Source organism: Cherax quadricarinatus, chromosome 15 (assembly GCF_038502225.1).
Source record: "Cherax quadricarinatus isolate ZL_2023a chromosome 15, ASM3850222v1, whole genome shotgun sequence".
NCBI lineage: Eukaryota > Metazoa > Arthropoda > Malacostraca > Decapoda > Parastacidae > Cherax > Cherax quadricarinatus.
In genome coordinates, this window is record NC_091306.1 from 5,286,224 (window position 1) to 5,301,809 (window position 15,586).

At 41.6% G+C, this 15,586-nt stretch overlaps 1 protein-coding gene across 1 annotated transcript in view; it reads right to left on the reverse strand.

The window, feature by feature from the left end:
• Nucleotides 1-15,586, reverse strand: part of LOC128692025 (3 beta-hydroxysteroid dehydrogenase type 7-like) — a 61,263-nt gene that overhangs the window by 28,692 nt on the left and 16,985 nt on the right. Inside the window, exons 3-4 of the mRNA XM_070085097.1 lie at nt 5,139-5,318; nt 4,032-4,253 (exon numbers count right to left, since the gene is read on the reverse strand). Coding sequence (XP_069941198.1) covers nt 4,032-4,253; nt 5,139-5,318 — 402 coding nt within the window. The remainder of the gene's footprint in view (nt 1-4,031; nt 4,254-5,138; nt 5,319-15,586) is intronic.

The following is a 15,586-nucleotide window of genomic DNA, read 5'->3' on the forward strand; positions in this document are numbered from 1 at the left end:
CACTTCAGAGTCTATTCCTTCCATCATGTCGTTCGCATATATCAAAAATAGCACTGGTCCTAGAACTGACCCCTGTGGGACCCCACTCGTCACAGGCGCCCACTGTGATACCTCACGTACCATGACTCGTTGTTGCCTCCCTGTCAGGTATTCTGTGTGTGTGTGTGTGTGTGTGTGTGTGTGTGTACTCACCTAGTTGAGGTTGTGGGGTCGAGTCCGAGCTCCTGGCCCCGACTCTTCACTGATCGCTATTAGGTCACTCTCCCTGAGCCGTGAGCTTCATCATACCTCTGCTTAAAGCTATGTATGGATCCTGCCTCCACTACATCGCTTCCCAAACTATTCCACTTACTGACTACTCTGTGGCTGAAGAAATACTTCCTAACATCCCTGTGATTCATCTGTGTCTTCAACTTCCAACTTCCCTTGTTACTGTGTCCAATCTCTGGAACATCCTGTCTTTGTCCACCTTGTCAATTCCTCTCAGTATTTTGTATGTCGTTATCATGTCCCCCCTATCTCTCCTGTCCTCCAGTGTCGTCAGGTTGAGTTCCCTTAACCTCTCCTCGTAGGACATACCTCTTAGCTCTGGGACTAGTCTTGTTGCAAACCTTTGCACTTTCTCTAGTTTCTTTACGTGCTTGGCTAGGTGTGGGTTCCAAACTGGTGCCGCATACTCCAATATGGGCCTAACGTACACGGTGTTTACCTGGAGTTTACCTGGAGAGAGTTCCGGGGGTCAACGCCCCCGCGGCCCGGTCTGTGACCAGGCCTCCTGGTGGATCAGAGCCTGATCAACCAGGCTGTTGCTGCTGGCTGCACGCAAACCAACGTACGAGCCACAGCCCGGCTGGTCAGGAACCGCCTTTAGGTGCTTGTCCAGTGCCAGCTTGAAGACTGCCAGGGGTCTGTTGGTAATCCCCCTTATGTATGCTGGGAGGCAGTTGAACAGTCTCGGGCCCCTGACACTTATTGTATGATCTCTTAACTTGCTAGTGACACCCCTGCTTTTTATTGGGGGGATGGTGCATCGTCTGCCAAGTCTTTTGCTTTCGCAGTGAGTGATTTTCGTGTGCAAGTTCGGTACTAGTTCCTCTAGGATTTTCCAGGTGTATATAATCATGTATCTCTCCCACCTGCGTTCCAGGGAATACAGGTTTAGGAACCTCAAGCGCTCCCAGTAATTGAGGTGTTTTATCTCCGTTATGCGCGCCGTGAAGGTTCTCTGTACATTTTCTAGGTCAGCAATTTCACCTGCCTTGAAAGGTGCTGTTAGTGTGCAGCAATATTCCAGCCTAGATAGAACAAGTGACCTGAAGAGTGTCATCATGGGCTTGGCCTCCCTAGTTTTGAAGGTTCTCATTATCCATCCTGTCATTTTTCTAGCAGATGTGATTGATACAATGTTATGGTCCTTGAAGGTGAGATCCTCCGACATGATCACTCCCAGGTCTTTGACGTTGGTGTTTCGCTCTATTTTGTGGCCAGAATTTGTTTTGTACTCTGATGAAGATTTAATTTCCTCGTGTTTACCATATCTGAGTAATTGAAATTTCTCATCGTTGAACTTCATATTGTTTTCTGCAGCCCACTGAAAGATTTGGTTGATGTCCGCCTGGAGCCTTGCAGTGTCTGCAATGGAAGACACTGTCATGCAGATTCGGGTGTCATCTGCAAAGGAAGACACGGTGCTGTGGCTGACATCCTTGTCTATGTCGGATATGAGGATGAGGAACAAGATGGGAGCGAGTACTGTGCCTTGTGGAACAGAGCTTTTCACCGTAGCTGCCTCGGACTTTACTCTGTTGACGACTACTCTCTGTGTTCTGTTAGTGAGGAAATTATAGATCCATCGACCGACTTTTCCTGTTATTCCTTTAGCACGCATTTTGTGCGCTATTACACCATGGTCACACTTGTCGAAGGCTTTTGCAAAGTCTGTATATATTACATCTGCATTCATTTTGTCTTCTAGTGCATTTAGGACCTTGTCGTAGTGATCCAATAATTGAGACAGACAGGAGCGACCTGTTCTAAACCCATGTTGCCCTGGGTTGTGTAACTGTTGGGTTTCTAGATGGGTGGTGATCTTGCTTCTTAGGACCCTTTCAAAGATTTTTATGATATGGGATGTTAGTGCTATTGGTCTGTAGTTCTTTGCTGTTGCTTTACTGCCCCCTTTGTGGAGTGGGGCTGTCTGTTGTTTTTAGTAACTGTGGGACAACCCCCGTGTCCATGCTCCCTCTCCATAGGATGGAAAAGGCTCGTGATAGGGGCCTCTTGCAGTTCTTGATGAACACGGAGTTCCATGAGTCTGCCCCTGGGGCAGAGTGCATGGGCATGTCATTTATCGCCTGTTCGAAGTCATTTGGCGTCAGGATAACATCGGATAGGCTTGTGTTAATCAAATTTTGTGGCTCTCTCATGAAAAATTCATTTTGATCTTCGACTCTCAGTCTGGTTAGCGGCTTGCTAAAAACTGAGTCATATTGGGACTTGAGTAGCTCACTCATTTCCTTGCTGTCATCTGTGTAGGACCCATCTTGTTTAAGTAGGGGCCCAATACTGGACGTTGTTCTCGACTTTGATTTGGCATAGGAGAAGAAATACTTTGGGTTTCTTTCGATTTCATTTATGGCTTTTAGTTCTTCCCGTGATTCCTGACTCCTATAAGATTCCTTTAGTTTGAGTTCGATGCTTGCTATTTCTCTGACCAGTGTCTCCCTACGCATTTCAGATATATTGACCTCTTTTAGCCGCTCTGTTATTCTTTTCCGTCGCCTGTAAAGGGAGCGCCTGTCTCTTTCTATTTTACATCTACTCCTCCTTTTTCTTAGAGGAATAAGCCTTGTGCATACATCGAGTGCCACCAAGTTAATCTGTTCTAGGCATAAGTTGGGGTCTGTGTTGCTTAGTATATCTTCCCAGCTTATATCGGTTAGGACTTGGTTTACTTGGTCTCACTTTATGTTTTTGTTATTGAAGTTGAATTTGGTGAATGCTCCCTCGTGACTAATTTTATTATATCGGTCTGGGGCTCCGCGCATACATGTCTGAACCTCAATTATGTTGTGATCTGAGTATATTGTTTTTGATATGGTGACATTTCTTATCAGATCATCATTGTTAGTGAAGATGAGGTCTAGTGTATTCTCCAGTCTAGTAGGCTCTATTATTTGCTGGTTTAAATTGAATTTTGTGCAGAGATTTAAAAGCTCGTGTGAGTGTGAGTTTTCATCAGAGCTGCCTCCTGGTGTTATTTCTGCAACAATATTATTTGCTATATTCCTCCATTTTAGGTGCCTTAAGTTGAAATCCCCCAGGAGCAAGATGTTGGGTGCAGGAGCTGGAAGATTTTCCAGACAGTGGTCAATTTTTAACAGCTGTTCCTGGAATTGCTGGGATGTTGCATCCGGAGGCTTGTAGACTACCACAACGACTAGGTTTTGTGGCATGATCAGATAGATCTGATAATTATTTAACCTGTGGCCATACCTAGAGTATACCTGGAGGGGGTTTCAGGGGGGTCAATGGCCCCGCAGCCCAGTCTGTGACCAGTCCTCGTGTCAACCTGAAACCTGCTTATGTTACTGCTAATGCTCCCTGGTTTTATAACTCTTGAAATGATAAATATGTTGCTTAGTTAAACTGTTGTACGTATAATAAAATCACAATATCATTGGAGTAATTTAAAACGACCCATAAACTGAAAAAGGAAAGTAGACAGCATTTCAATTTGTCTTGGATTATTAAAGTGATTTGATAATGGTTCAGGATGGCCTGAAGAATCTGGTTTCTATTTCAGATCTATAGACTTTGTATAGTGTTATAGTTTTAAGACCCTGCATTCATCCTACCTGACAACTAAACTCCAAAAGTGTCTGCATTCTTAACATTTTGAATCTATACCACCACTAGACTCCAAAATTGTCCTGGTGTTGTTCCTGACATACTCACATAACACCAGCTGTGATCTGACCCCTGCAAACATAATTATGTGAGCACATTATAATTTGAATATTCACGTGTACCTGTGCTAGTGGGTGTACCATGGGCGGCCAGGACCATCCCCTCAGCACGGAGCCTCATACGGGCATAGTCTCCCAGTAGAAGATCCTTCTCTGGGGTGGAGGGTGTGAGTGTCTCTGTGTGCTCCAGGAGCTTGATACCGCCCATCTTGACAGAGACATCACTGGTGTGGACTAACACAGATACCCCTGCCTGGCAGCAAGCCTTCACCACATTCATCACTCCTGCAGCAGTACCATTCAAAGAGTCAGATATACTACCATACAAGAGGAAAGGGGACACAAAAGTTAAAACAGAAATACATTTCTATATTCTAGATTAAGGTTTATTTAAAAAAACTACAAAAGGATTAAATACAGTTAAAATAAGGTAAAATATTTTCTATAATTAAAGTCATAATTTTAATAAGGGTTTAGAAAAATAATAGGCAAATACTGAATATGAATGAGGTAAAAAAAGCTCATGAGTGGAATGAAATACAATGAAGATAGTACTAGCAGATATTACTTAGGTGTACTCTTGAGTACTATTTGAATATTGTCTTACAGTGAGGTGCCTGACCCCTCATGATAACCATGGACATGAATCACTGTTCCTTCAAGTGGGCAGTGCCTTGATGCTAATGAAGGACTCTTGATCCAAATAATCGAAACTACCTTTCCTTTTCTTTTGACCAAAGAAGACTGACCCTTATTCCCAGGTACTGTGTGACCCCTACGGATTCTGTGCTCTCCCGTTGTTACACCCTTTTGTCCATTTTAAGTAGACTGTTTCTAATTGTTATTATCACAATGGTATACGTTTACATGTTATTTTTGCTATTTCACTTAATATTATATTCAGGAGTAATTCCATTATTAGCAAAATTGGATTTACCCGACTTACTAATGGGGAAACCACTGTATTAGTAAGCTGTGAGGGATGCCTGACTCACTCTCAGTGATGATCTGTTGCACACAGTGGTCACAACACCCAAGTCACCTCTGTCACACACTGTCAGTGTTGACTTGTTGCATATAGCGGTCACACCCAAGTCATATCTGTCACACACCATCAATGTTGACCTGTTGAATACAGTGGTCATAACCCCCAGATTATCTGTCACTCACCATCGACGTTGACTTCTTGCATATAGTGGTCACAACCCATGTCATCTCTGGTAAAGTCTGGGGTGACTGCTGAGCAGTTAATGACCGCAGCTACCCCAGCCAGGGCCTCCGTCAGTTGAGACAGGTCCCGCACATCACACTTCTGGTACAACACCTTGGCTGGCTCTCCTGCCGGTGACACTGTGGGACCAAGTGAGAGCTACAGATGACTATAGTTAGGTAGCACATCTGTCTTGTGAGCAGGGCATGGAGGATCAAGTGTTCACCACTGTGCTTATGATCCACATAGGGCTAGTGCTCACATACAGTATAATGTTGAAGGAGATTAAACTCAATGTTCTACATTTATAAACGTTTCAACTCTTTAAAACGTTAACCTTATGATGGGGATTAAATATAAATGATACACACATACATTGCAGACTGCTGAACCAGATTCCACTCAGCATTCATACTCATTTACTTACTGCCACCACTATATTGCTCTTAAAATAATTTTTATAACCAAGATTCTCAATCCAAAATTATCTTCGTCCTTTTAGTAATTTATACAGGAGGAGGAGTTACTACACTCTTGCTCCTGGCATTTTAGTTGCTTTCTTACGGAGGAAGAATTTGGATAATAATAATAATTCATGTTAAGCGCTAAACCCATGTGGGTCATTCATTGCAAGACATGATGGTGGAGGCTTGATCCTCTGTCTGCTGAGCACCAGACAGACACACTTCCTATTTGTACTCAACTATTTGTACTCGCCTATATGAAGTTACCAAAAGTATTATTCAGAGTACTGAGGAGGGGTTATTTAAGTGGTTTGGATATTTAGAGAGGAAGGAGAAAAGTATGACTGGGAGTGTAAATCTAGGGTGAAGGGAAGGAGAGGTAGGGGTCACCTTAGAAAAGATTAGAGGGAAGGAGTCAAGGAGGTTTTTAGTGCTAGGAATGTGGACTTTCAGCAAGCTTGTGTGAGTGTTAGATAGCAGTGAGTGAAGGAAAGTGATTTTTATGACATGATGCACTGTTGGACTGTGATCTAGGTAACATTTTATGAAGCACTGTTGGACTGTGAGCTAGGTAACATTTTATGAAGGGATTCAGGAAAACCAGTTAGCTGGACTTGAGTCCTGGAGGTCGGAAGTGTAGTGCCAGCACTCTGAAGGTTTGGAGGGTCATATGAAATGTATTATTAGTATAAAGGGGAAGCGCTAAACCCGTAGGATTATATAGCGCCTGTGGGGGGGGGAAGGTATTCAGGCTTAATTCAGGGAACTGGAGCACAGATCCAATTCCCTAGATCAAGAGCCCCTCACCAGTGTCAAGGAACCTCCCTTAAGGGGCATATGAAATGTAATGACAGTGCCCTTCTGACAACACTATGTTGTCATTCATTCAGTGCCTGAATAAATGACTGAAAGTTTTTTTTTTTTTTGTTTTTGTCAGGTTACCCTGATTTGGTGGGAGACATCTGGTGTGCTAAAAAAATATTAGTACAATGTTTTATTACTATCCCATCACAATAATAGTTAAAATATTTTAATATACAGAGTGTTGTTAAATACAACAATCATTACGTTTGGAAATCTTATCTTCATATAACTTAAATTGACTAAACTTAGCATTTAACTAGTCTAACTTTAAACATCTTTACAATGGCAAGTACTTTTAAGATCTAGTTTTAGTCTTGCTGAAGTGTTTTACATAAGTAGGGGCTTTCCTTAACATATGAAATGTCACCTAATTTTATGCTAATTATGGAAAATTTTCTAGGGTGATTACCTTCATATACCTCAACATTACATGCATACAAGTAAACTCATTGGGAGACAAGCATATTGTTTACCGTAGTCACCCCGTGTAGACATGTGAGAAAACTTAACCACCCCTGGTCACGGCAGGTGGTTCCTTCGACCTCACAATCTTGTCCATATCTATCCGAGACCAGTATGGATTGGATAGCACCCACAAGTACGGTGCTACTAATTAATTGTGGACTGTATAGATTATATTAGTGTAACTGAATGAAGGGGGGGGTAGGTTACACATGGATATATCCATCAAGGAAAAACACTTGTACATAATCTCACTACTTACCAGATATTCTCTGGTGGTCACTTGATGTAGCTGGATCACTCATAACCTATTCAATTACAACATACCTAACTGGCCAGTATCAGTCTGCTATAACTAGAAGGGTTACTTAACTGTGGGTGATTGATACTCCTTATTTCCTCCATTCACCATCTCATTTCGATGTCGTGCTACACCGACACGGTTCTTATTCCAGCAGGACGAGGTATCCGTCGGTTTGTCCCGGTTTAGAAGTCGTGACTCCATAAAGCCTTCACTATCCTCGGGACAGGAACAACGAGGTAAACATGTGCACACACACTCTGGGAATGGCAGTTCATATCGCTTCAACGATTCCTTAACTTAGTGTTATTATCACTGATTACATTACGATTTACAAGACGGTTTAATGTCTCATATTTATTATACACATTGGAGGCCACTCCATTAAGATTTGAGACCGATGAGTGATGATTAAATCATGGGTATTTTTCCCCGGGACACAGTCCATGGTGACGCGCCAGTCACCCCCGGTCCTACCATTATTCACTCATTTTACCACCTTATTTATAGTGGTGCCGTCAATCACGTTCCCTCACTCTTCACCAGGGACAGTCACGGCACTTCCTATTATGAAGTGAGGCCTATATTAATCCTTAGGCCGCCGTGAACGCCAATTTCCTGGTCCCATGTTTTCACAGCCTCTTAAACCCATTCAAAACACTGCCGCCTCACTCATGCCCCGAGTCGACCTCTACCCCCACACATCTGCTCATGCGCAAAGGAAACTCTTGGTTCTATCCTATTTTCAAATACATTTTTGACCCATATCGACACATTAAACACCTATTAGGCACTATAGCTTCGGAAAATTAAAATATTTTCCACACTGCGGCTGGGCGGAGGTCGTTGCTAGACGACTTACATAATGTGGATTACAATTTTCCCATCTTCACTGGCCACCTGGCTTGGGAACTCCAACATTGGTATTTACATAATCACCCATTAATTCTTTCCACCTGTTAACTCCTCAGGTAGGGCTCCATCCAAAGCACACTCAAGCTTCCATGCTTCTGGTATTAACAATATCCCTCTTATTGTAAGGTGTGACACTAAGCTTATGCTCTCTGGGTTAAATTATTGGGCATACTGGAATTATGAGACATTAACAATAACAAGTCTCTCTCAGTATCCCAAGTCAGCCCCAGCACCTTACTGCAGATAGGCACTTCAACTCCATGGCCATCCATATTTATTGATCCCTCAAAATGGACTAATTACTGTTCCATTCCCTCAGGGGTATCCTTGCACCTTGCATTATTTCATTAACCCCTTCACATATCCTCATTAGTTCCTCTTCAGTTGACGTCACACCCGGAAATTGTCCACATAAGATTATTTACCCAATTACTACGCTCAGCGGACCACCTGTGCACTTAAGGTGTGCATTTATCGTCGCCTGAAGTAAGAACAATTTATTATTTAACTGTTTATTAATTATATCATTATAAGCAGTCAACAATTTTGGTGTCTTGCTCAGTTCGCAGAGCTGAGCCATTTAACTGTCCATACGCCATCCTATAATTAGTAGGCAATTCTGGACGGTCGAGCTTCCACGGAAGTCGCACCCAGTAATGTCCAGATTCACATTTAACATCCTTCAGGTATTGTTCCTGAGTAATGGAATCATTTGGACTTTCCTCATTTATATTAATCTCTATGCTGTCCAGCTCCCACAAATTAGACTGGTTCAACATCATTCTCGATAGAAGAATACTTGTACTGGGTTGACCTTTTATGAGTAAGACACCGTGACTGTATTCACTACTTCCTCTAGTCATTATTACTAGGCGGTAGTCTGCCATATATTAAATGGCCCGTACCAGTGTTGAGGAGAGTGACGCCGCATGCTTTTGGATTTATGCCCTTTATCCTGAATTATTACATCCAACACCGGCAAGACTACCTCAGCTAGGCCATCATTATTGCCATTAGCTGCAACCTTTATATCAGTCACTGTAGTGTCAGGGTTATTAACATTATCATTATTGTCACCATTATTATAAGAATTGCATACAACCCTGCACATAACTGTATGGTGCCTTCCCTTGTTGCATTGATAGCAACTGTTCAATTTGGTATGACAATCCTTTACATTATGATTGTCTAGACATCTGATAATCTGTCAAGTTCTTTCATTCTTTCCACTTTAATATCCCATGAATTATAGGCATTACAATTTTTAGTGAAATGAGTACCCTGGCAGAAGAGACAGTCTCTCTTTTCCTTGCCTGACCTCTTATTAACTGGGTTACCCTTACTGAGGTACTTATTCCTCTTACCTTGATGTGAGGAACCACCATTACTGATTCCTGACTTGATATGTGCCTATTTAACTCTTAACTATGATTATTGCCACTGGGATTATTTTTCCCTTTTGAGACTTGACAGATACTTCAGAGTCATTATGTGTTATATCCTTAGAACTGTTTGGCTGACGGGTCTGCAATTGAACAATTAATTCCTGCCGACCTAGTCTGATTTCCTCCAGACCGTACTCTGGAGGTTTTGGCAAACCCACCCTTTGCATTAATAGGTTGATCAACTGCCTGGCTTACACCCTTTAATTTATTCAAACCCTTACTTTTACAAGACAGTTTTTCTTCCAGTTCGTAATGTTGATTAATTAAAACATTCATTTCCATTCCATCTGCACAATTCTCCAGCAGATCTCTTTCACAGTCTTTAAACCACAATTTGTACCAATCAAATCTACTCTCTAAAGCATCTAAATATAACTTTATTCATTAGGGTTCACGGTTCTTTGATTCATTAAATCAAATGCCTTCGTCACATGGCCTTTAATAGCCTGTAATGATGCTTTCATTACTCTAAAATTCATGGACTTGTCAGCCACATTAACTCCATCAGATCCAGTCATGGTTAGAGAATTATTAATCACTGATTATACAACTTAAGTAGGCGCCTTATAAGAGTAATTCTTGCAATTTACTCTTGTATAAATCCTAGCCACACATGTGCTAGCAATTAATTGGGCTAATTATCATACACCACACGATCGATTAAACTTGTGTACCCTATACCCACTTCCTTCAATCAGTCACTTAATTATTAAGTAATTAATTCAATTAATTTTTTCACTGATTGCATCCGGTTCAGGAAGGACCAGCGGGCAGATGTGGAAAATTTTCTAGGGTGATTACCTTTATGTACCTCAACATTACATGCATACAAGTAAACTCATTGGGAAACAACCATATTATTTACCGTAGTCACCCCATGTAGACATGTGAGAAAACTTAACCACCCCTGGTCACGGCAGGTGGTTCCTTCGACCTCACAATCTTATCCATATCTATCCGAGACCAGTATGGATTGGATAGCACCCACAAGTACGGTGCTACTAATTAATTGTGGACTGTATAGATTATATTAGTGTAACTGAATGAAGGGGGGGGGGGTAGGTTACACATGGATATATCCATCAAGGAAAAACACTTGTACATAATCTCACCACTTACCAGATATTCTCTGGTGGTCACTTGATGTAGCTGGATCACTCATAACCTATTCAATTACAACATACCTAACTGGCCAGTATCAGTCTGCTATAACTAGAAGGGTTACTTAACTGTGGGTGATTGATACTCCTTATTTCCTCCATTCACCATCTCATTTCGATGTCCTGCTACACCAACACGGTTCTTATTCCAGCAGGACAAGGTATCCGTCGGTTTGTCCCGGTTTAGAAGTTGTGACTCCATAAAGCTTTCACTATCCTCGGGACAGGAACAACGAGGTAAACATGTGCACACACACTCTGGGAATGGCAGTTCATATCGCTTCAACGATTCCTTAACTTAGTGTTATTATCACTGATTACATTACAATTTACAAGACGGTTTAATGTCTCATAATTATTATACACATTGGAGGCCACTCCATTAAGATTTGAGACCGATGAGTGATGATTAAATCACGGGTATTTTTCCCCGGGACACAGTCCATGGCGACGCGCCAGTCACCCCCGGTCCTACCATTATTCACTCATTTTACCACCTTATTTATAGCGGTGCCGTCAATCACGTTCCCTCACTCTTCACCAGGGACAGTCACGACACTTCCTATTATGAAGTGAGGCCTATATTAATCCTTAGGCCGCCGTGAACGCCAATTTCCTGGTCCCATGTTTTCACAGCCTCTTAAGCCCATTCAAAACACTGCCGCCTCACTCATGCCCCGAGTCGACCTCTACCCCCACACATCCGCGCATGCGCAAAGGGAACTCTTGGTTCTATCCTATTTTCAAATACATTTTTGACCCATATCGACACATTAAACACCTATTAGGCACTATAGCTATAGTGACAGAGTCACTTGTTTGCACAGAACTGCTTAATGCCTCAAATGATGTAGTGGAAGTTTTAGCAGTAAAGGTCGTGAACCAAAACCTAGTCATTGTGGTAGTCTACAAGTCTCGGAATGCAACATCCCAGCAATTCCAGGAACAGCTGTTAAAAATTGACCACTGTCTGGAAAATCTTCCAGCTCCTGCACCCAACATCTTGCTCCTGGGGGATTTCAACTTAAGGCACCTAAAATGGAGGAATATAGCAAATAATATTGTTGCAGTAATAACACCAGGAGGCAGCTCTGATGAAAACTCACACTCACACGAGCTTTTAAATCTCTGCACAAAATTCAATTTAAACCAGCAAATAATAGAGCCTACTAGAATGGAGAATACACTAGACCTCATCTTCACTAACAATGATGATCTGATAAGAAATGTCACCATATCAAAAACAATATACTCAGATCACAACATAACTGAGGTTCAGACATGTATGCACGGAACCCCAGACCGACATAATGAGACTAGTTACGAGGGAGCATTCACCAAATTCAACTTCAATAACAAAAACATAAAGTGGGACCAAGTAAACCAAGTCCTAACCGATATAAGCTGGGAAGATATACTAAGCAACACAGACCCCAACTTATGCCTAGAACAGATTAACTTGGTGGCACTCGATGTATGCACAAGGCTTATTCCTCTAAGAAAAAGGAGGAGTAGATGTAAAATAGAAAGAGACAGGCGCTCCCTTTACAGGCGACGGAAAAGAATAACAGAGCGGCTAAAAGAGGTCAATATATCTGAAATGCATAGGAGACACTGGTCAGAGAAATAGCAAGCATCGAACTTAAGCTAAAGAAATCTTATAGGAGTCAGGAATCGCGGGAAGAACTAAAAGCCATAAATGAAATCGAAAGAAACCCAAAGTATTTCTTCTCCTATGCCAAATCAAAGTCGAGAACAACGTCCAGTATTCAAAGTTTATTCTCTATAAGGATTACAATGCTGAGTTTACAGAATTTGGTTATTGTGTGGTTTACATGTAGTAAAATAATTACAGAGTGTACCACTAGAACACCTAGCATGGCTAGGCATTTCGGGCAGACTTATATTAAATCTTAAGTTTAAAATATTACAAAATTATGAGGTAAGTTGGTATTATGGCTAAGTGACTAAATACTAGTTGTGAGTTTAGCAATGTGAATGCTTTTGTTTTGGCACTATACATAGTTTCAGTATTGGAGTATCACAGGCCAACTTATGACTAGTTAAGATTCATTATTTTGAGACTGAGATTGATATTTCTGTTTATGGTCAAATGGGTGAGTGAGTGTAAGTGTTAACCACCAGGTGGTATTCGTATTATTAGTTGGCAGGGTGTATCAGGGAGATAAGATGTTTTCTGATGGTAGTTTTGAAGGTGATGAATGTGTCTGCAGTTTTGGAATTTTCAGGTAGGGTGTTCCAGATTTTAGGGCCTTTGACATACATTGAATTTTTGTAAAGGTTTAGTCGGACACGGGGAATGTCATAGAGATGTTTGTGTCTGGTGTTGTGCCTGTGGGTTCTGTCACAACTATCAAGAAAGCGTTTTAGGTCAAGGCTAATATTGGAATTTAAGGTCCTGTAGATGTAGATTGCACAGTAGTAAGTGTGGATGTACTGAACAGGGAGTAAGTTTAGATCTATGAAGAGTGGGGGGGGGGTGTTGCCAGGGATGGGATTTAGTGATTATTCTTACTGCGGCTTTTTGTTGGGTTATTATTGGCTTTAGGTGTGTTGCTGCAGTTGAACCCCAAGCACAGATAGCATAGGTGAGGTATGGATATATAAGTGAATGGTATAGTGTGAGAAGGGCAGTTTGCGGCACGTAGTATCGTATCTTGGAGAGGATCCCAACCGTTTCGGATACTTTTTTGGTTATGTGTTGGATATGGGTGCTGAAGTTCACGTTGTTGTCGAGGTATAGGCCTAGGAATTTGCCCTCATTATGCCTGGCAATTAGATGGGTCTTACACAGATGACAGCAAGGAAATGAGTGAGCTACTCAAGTCCCAGTATGACTCAGTTTTTAGCAAGCCGCTAACCAGACTGAGAGTCGAAGATCAAAATTAATTTTTTATAAGAGAGCCACAGAATTTGGTTAACACAAGCCTATCCGATGTTATCCTGACGCCAAATGACTTCGAACAGGCGATAAATGACATGCCCATGCACTCTGCCCCAGGGCCAGACTCATGGAACTCCGTGTTCATCAAGAACTGCAAGAAGCCCCTATCACGAGCCTTTTCCATCCTATGGAGAGGGAGCATGGACACGGGGGTCGTCCCACAGTTACTAAAAACAACAGACATAGCCCCACTCCACAAAGGGGGCAGTAAAGCAACAGCAAAGAACTACAGACCAATAGCACTAACATCCCATATCATAAAAATCTTTGAAAGGGTCCTAAGAAGCAAGATCACCACCCATCTAGAAACCCATCAGTTACACAACCCAGGGCAACATGGGTTTAGAACAGGTCGCTCCTGTCTGTCTCAACTATTGGATCACTACGACAAGGTCCTAAATGCAATAGAAGATAAAAAGAATGCAGATGTAATATATACAGACTTTGCAAAAGCCTTCGACAAGTGTGACCATGGCGTAATAGCGCACAAAATGCGTGCTAAAGGAATAACAGGAAAAGTCGGTCGATGGATCTATAATTTCCTCACTAACAGAACACAGAGAGTAGTAGTCAACAGAGCAAAGTCCGAGGCAGCTACGGTGAAAAGCTCTGTTCCACAAGGCACAGTACTCGCTCCCATCTTGTTCCTCATCCTCATATCCGACATAGACAAGGATGTCAGCCACAGCACCGTGTCTTCCTTTGCAGATGACACCCGAATCTGCATGACAGTGTCTTCCTTTGCAGACACTGCAAGGCTCCAGGCGGACATCAACCAAATCTTTCAGTGGGCTGCAGAAAACAATATGAAGTTCAACGATGAGAAATTTCAATTACTCAGATATGGTAAACACGAGGAAATTAAATCTTCATCAGAGTACAAAACAAATTCTGGCCACAAAATAGAGCGAAACACCATCGTCAAAGACCTGGGAGTGATCTTGTCGGAGGATCTCACCTTCAAGGACCATAACATTGTATCAATCGCATCTGCTAGAAAAATGACAGGATGGATAATGAGAACCTTCAAAACTAGGGAGGCCAAGCCCATGATGACACTCTTCAGGTCACTTGTTCTATCTAGGCTGGAATATTGCTGCACACTAACAGCACCTTTCAAGGCAGGTGAAATTGCTGACCTTGAAAATGTACAGAGAACCTTCACGGCGCGCATAACGGAGATAAAACACCTCAATTACTGGGAGCGCTTGACATATCAAAATTAAGATTGTAATAATTATAATCCACTACACATTAAATAAATTTGTGAACTTAACATCCACCTCCTTCTGTCATTTCACATATAATTATTAAGTAATTAACCAATTAATGACTTCACTAATTACCTCCGGTTCAAGAAGGACCAACGGGCAAATTAAATGTGGAAAATTGCATTTATCTGAATGTAACTAATTATGTACATAACAGTAAATGATAACAAAGATAATTATTATTTATCAATGTTACATAGACAAGTAGGAATTTGGGACACCTAGGTCGCAAAAAATGTCCCCCTTCAATACCTACCACTGTCATAACCACAAGTTGCTGTGGACCTATTAATTAAATGAAATATGCATACACCAGGAATACTGGTAAATATATAAATTTGTGGACTGTATATTAAAAAATGATTATATATAAATTCACATATACATAACAGAAGGAAAATATATCTTAATATCACTCACCAATTTGACTGGATATTAAGTTGTATCATACCCAAAAAAACCTCGCTAACTAAATTTATGAAAACACTGGCCAGAATTATACACAAATCTAGAGAGCTTATCTGAGGCTCCTGGAGCTGTCTTGTCCAGTCATCTGATATC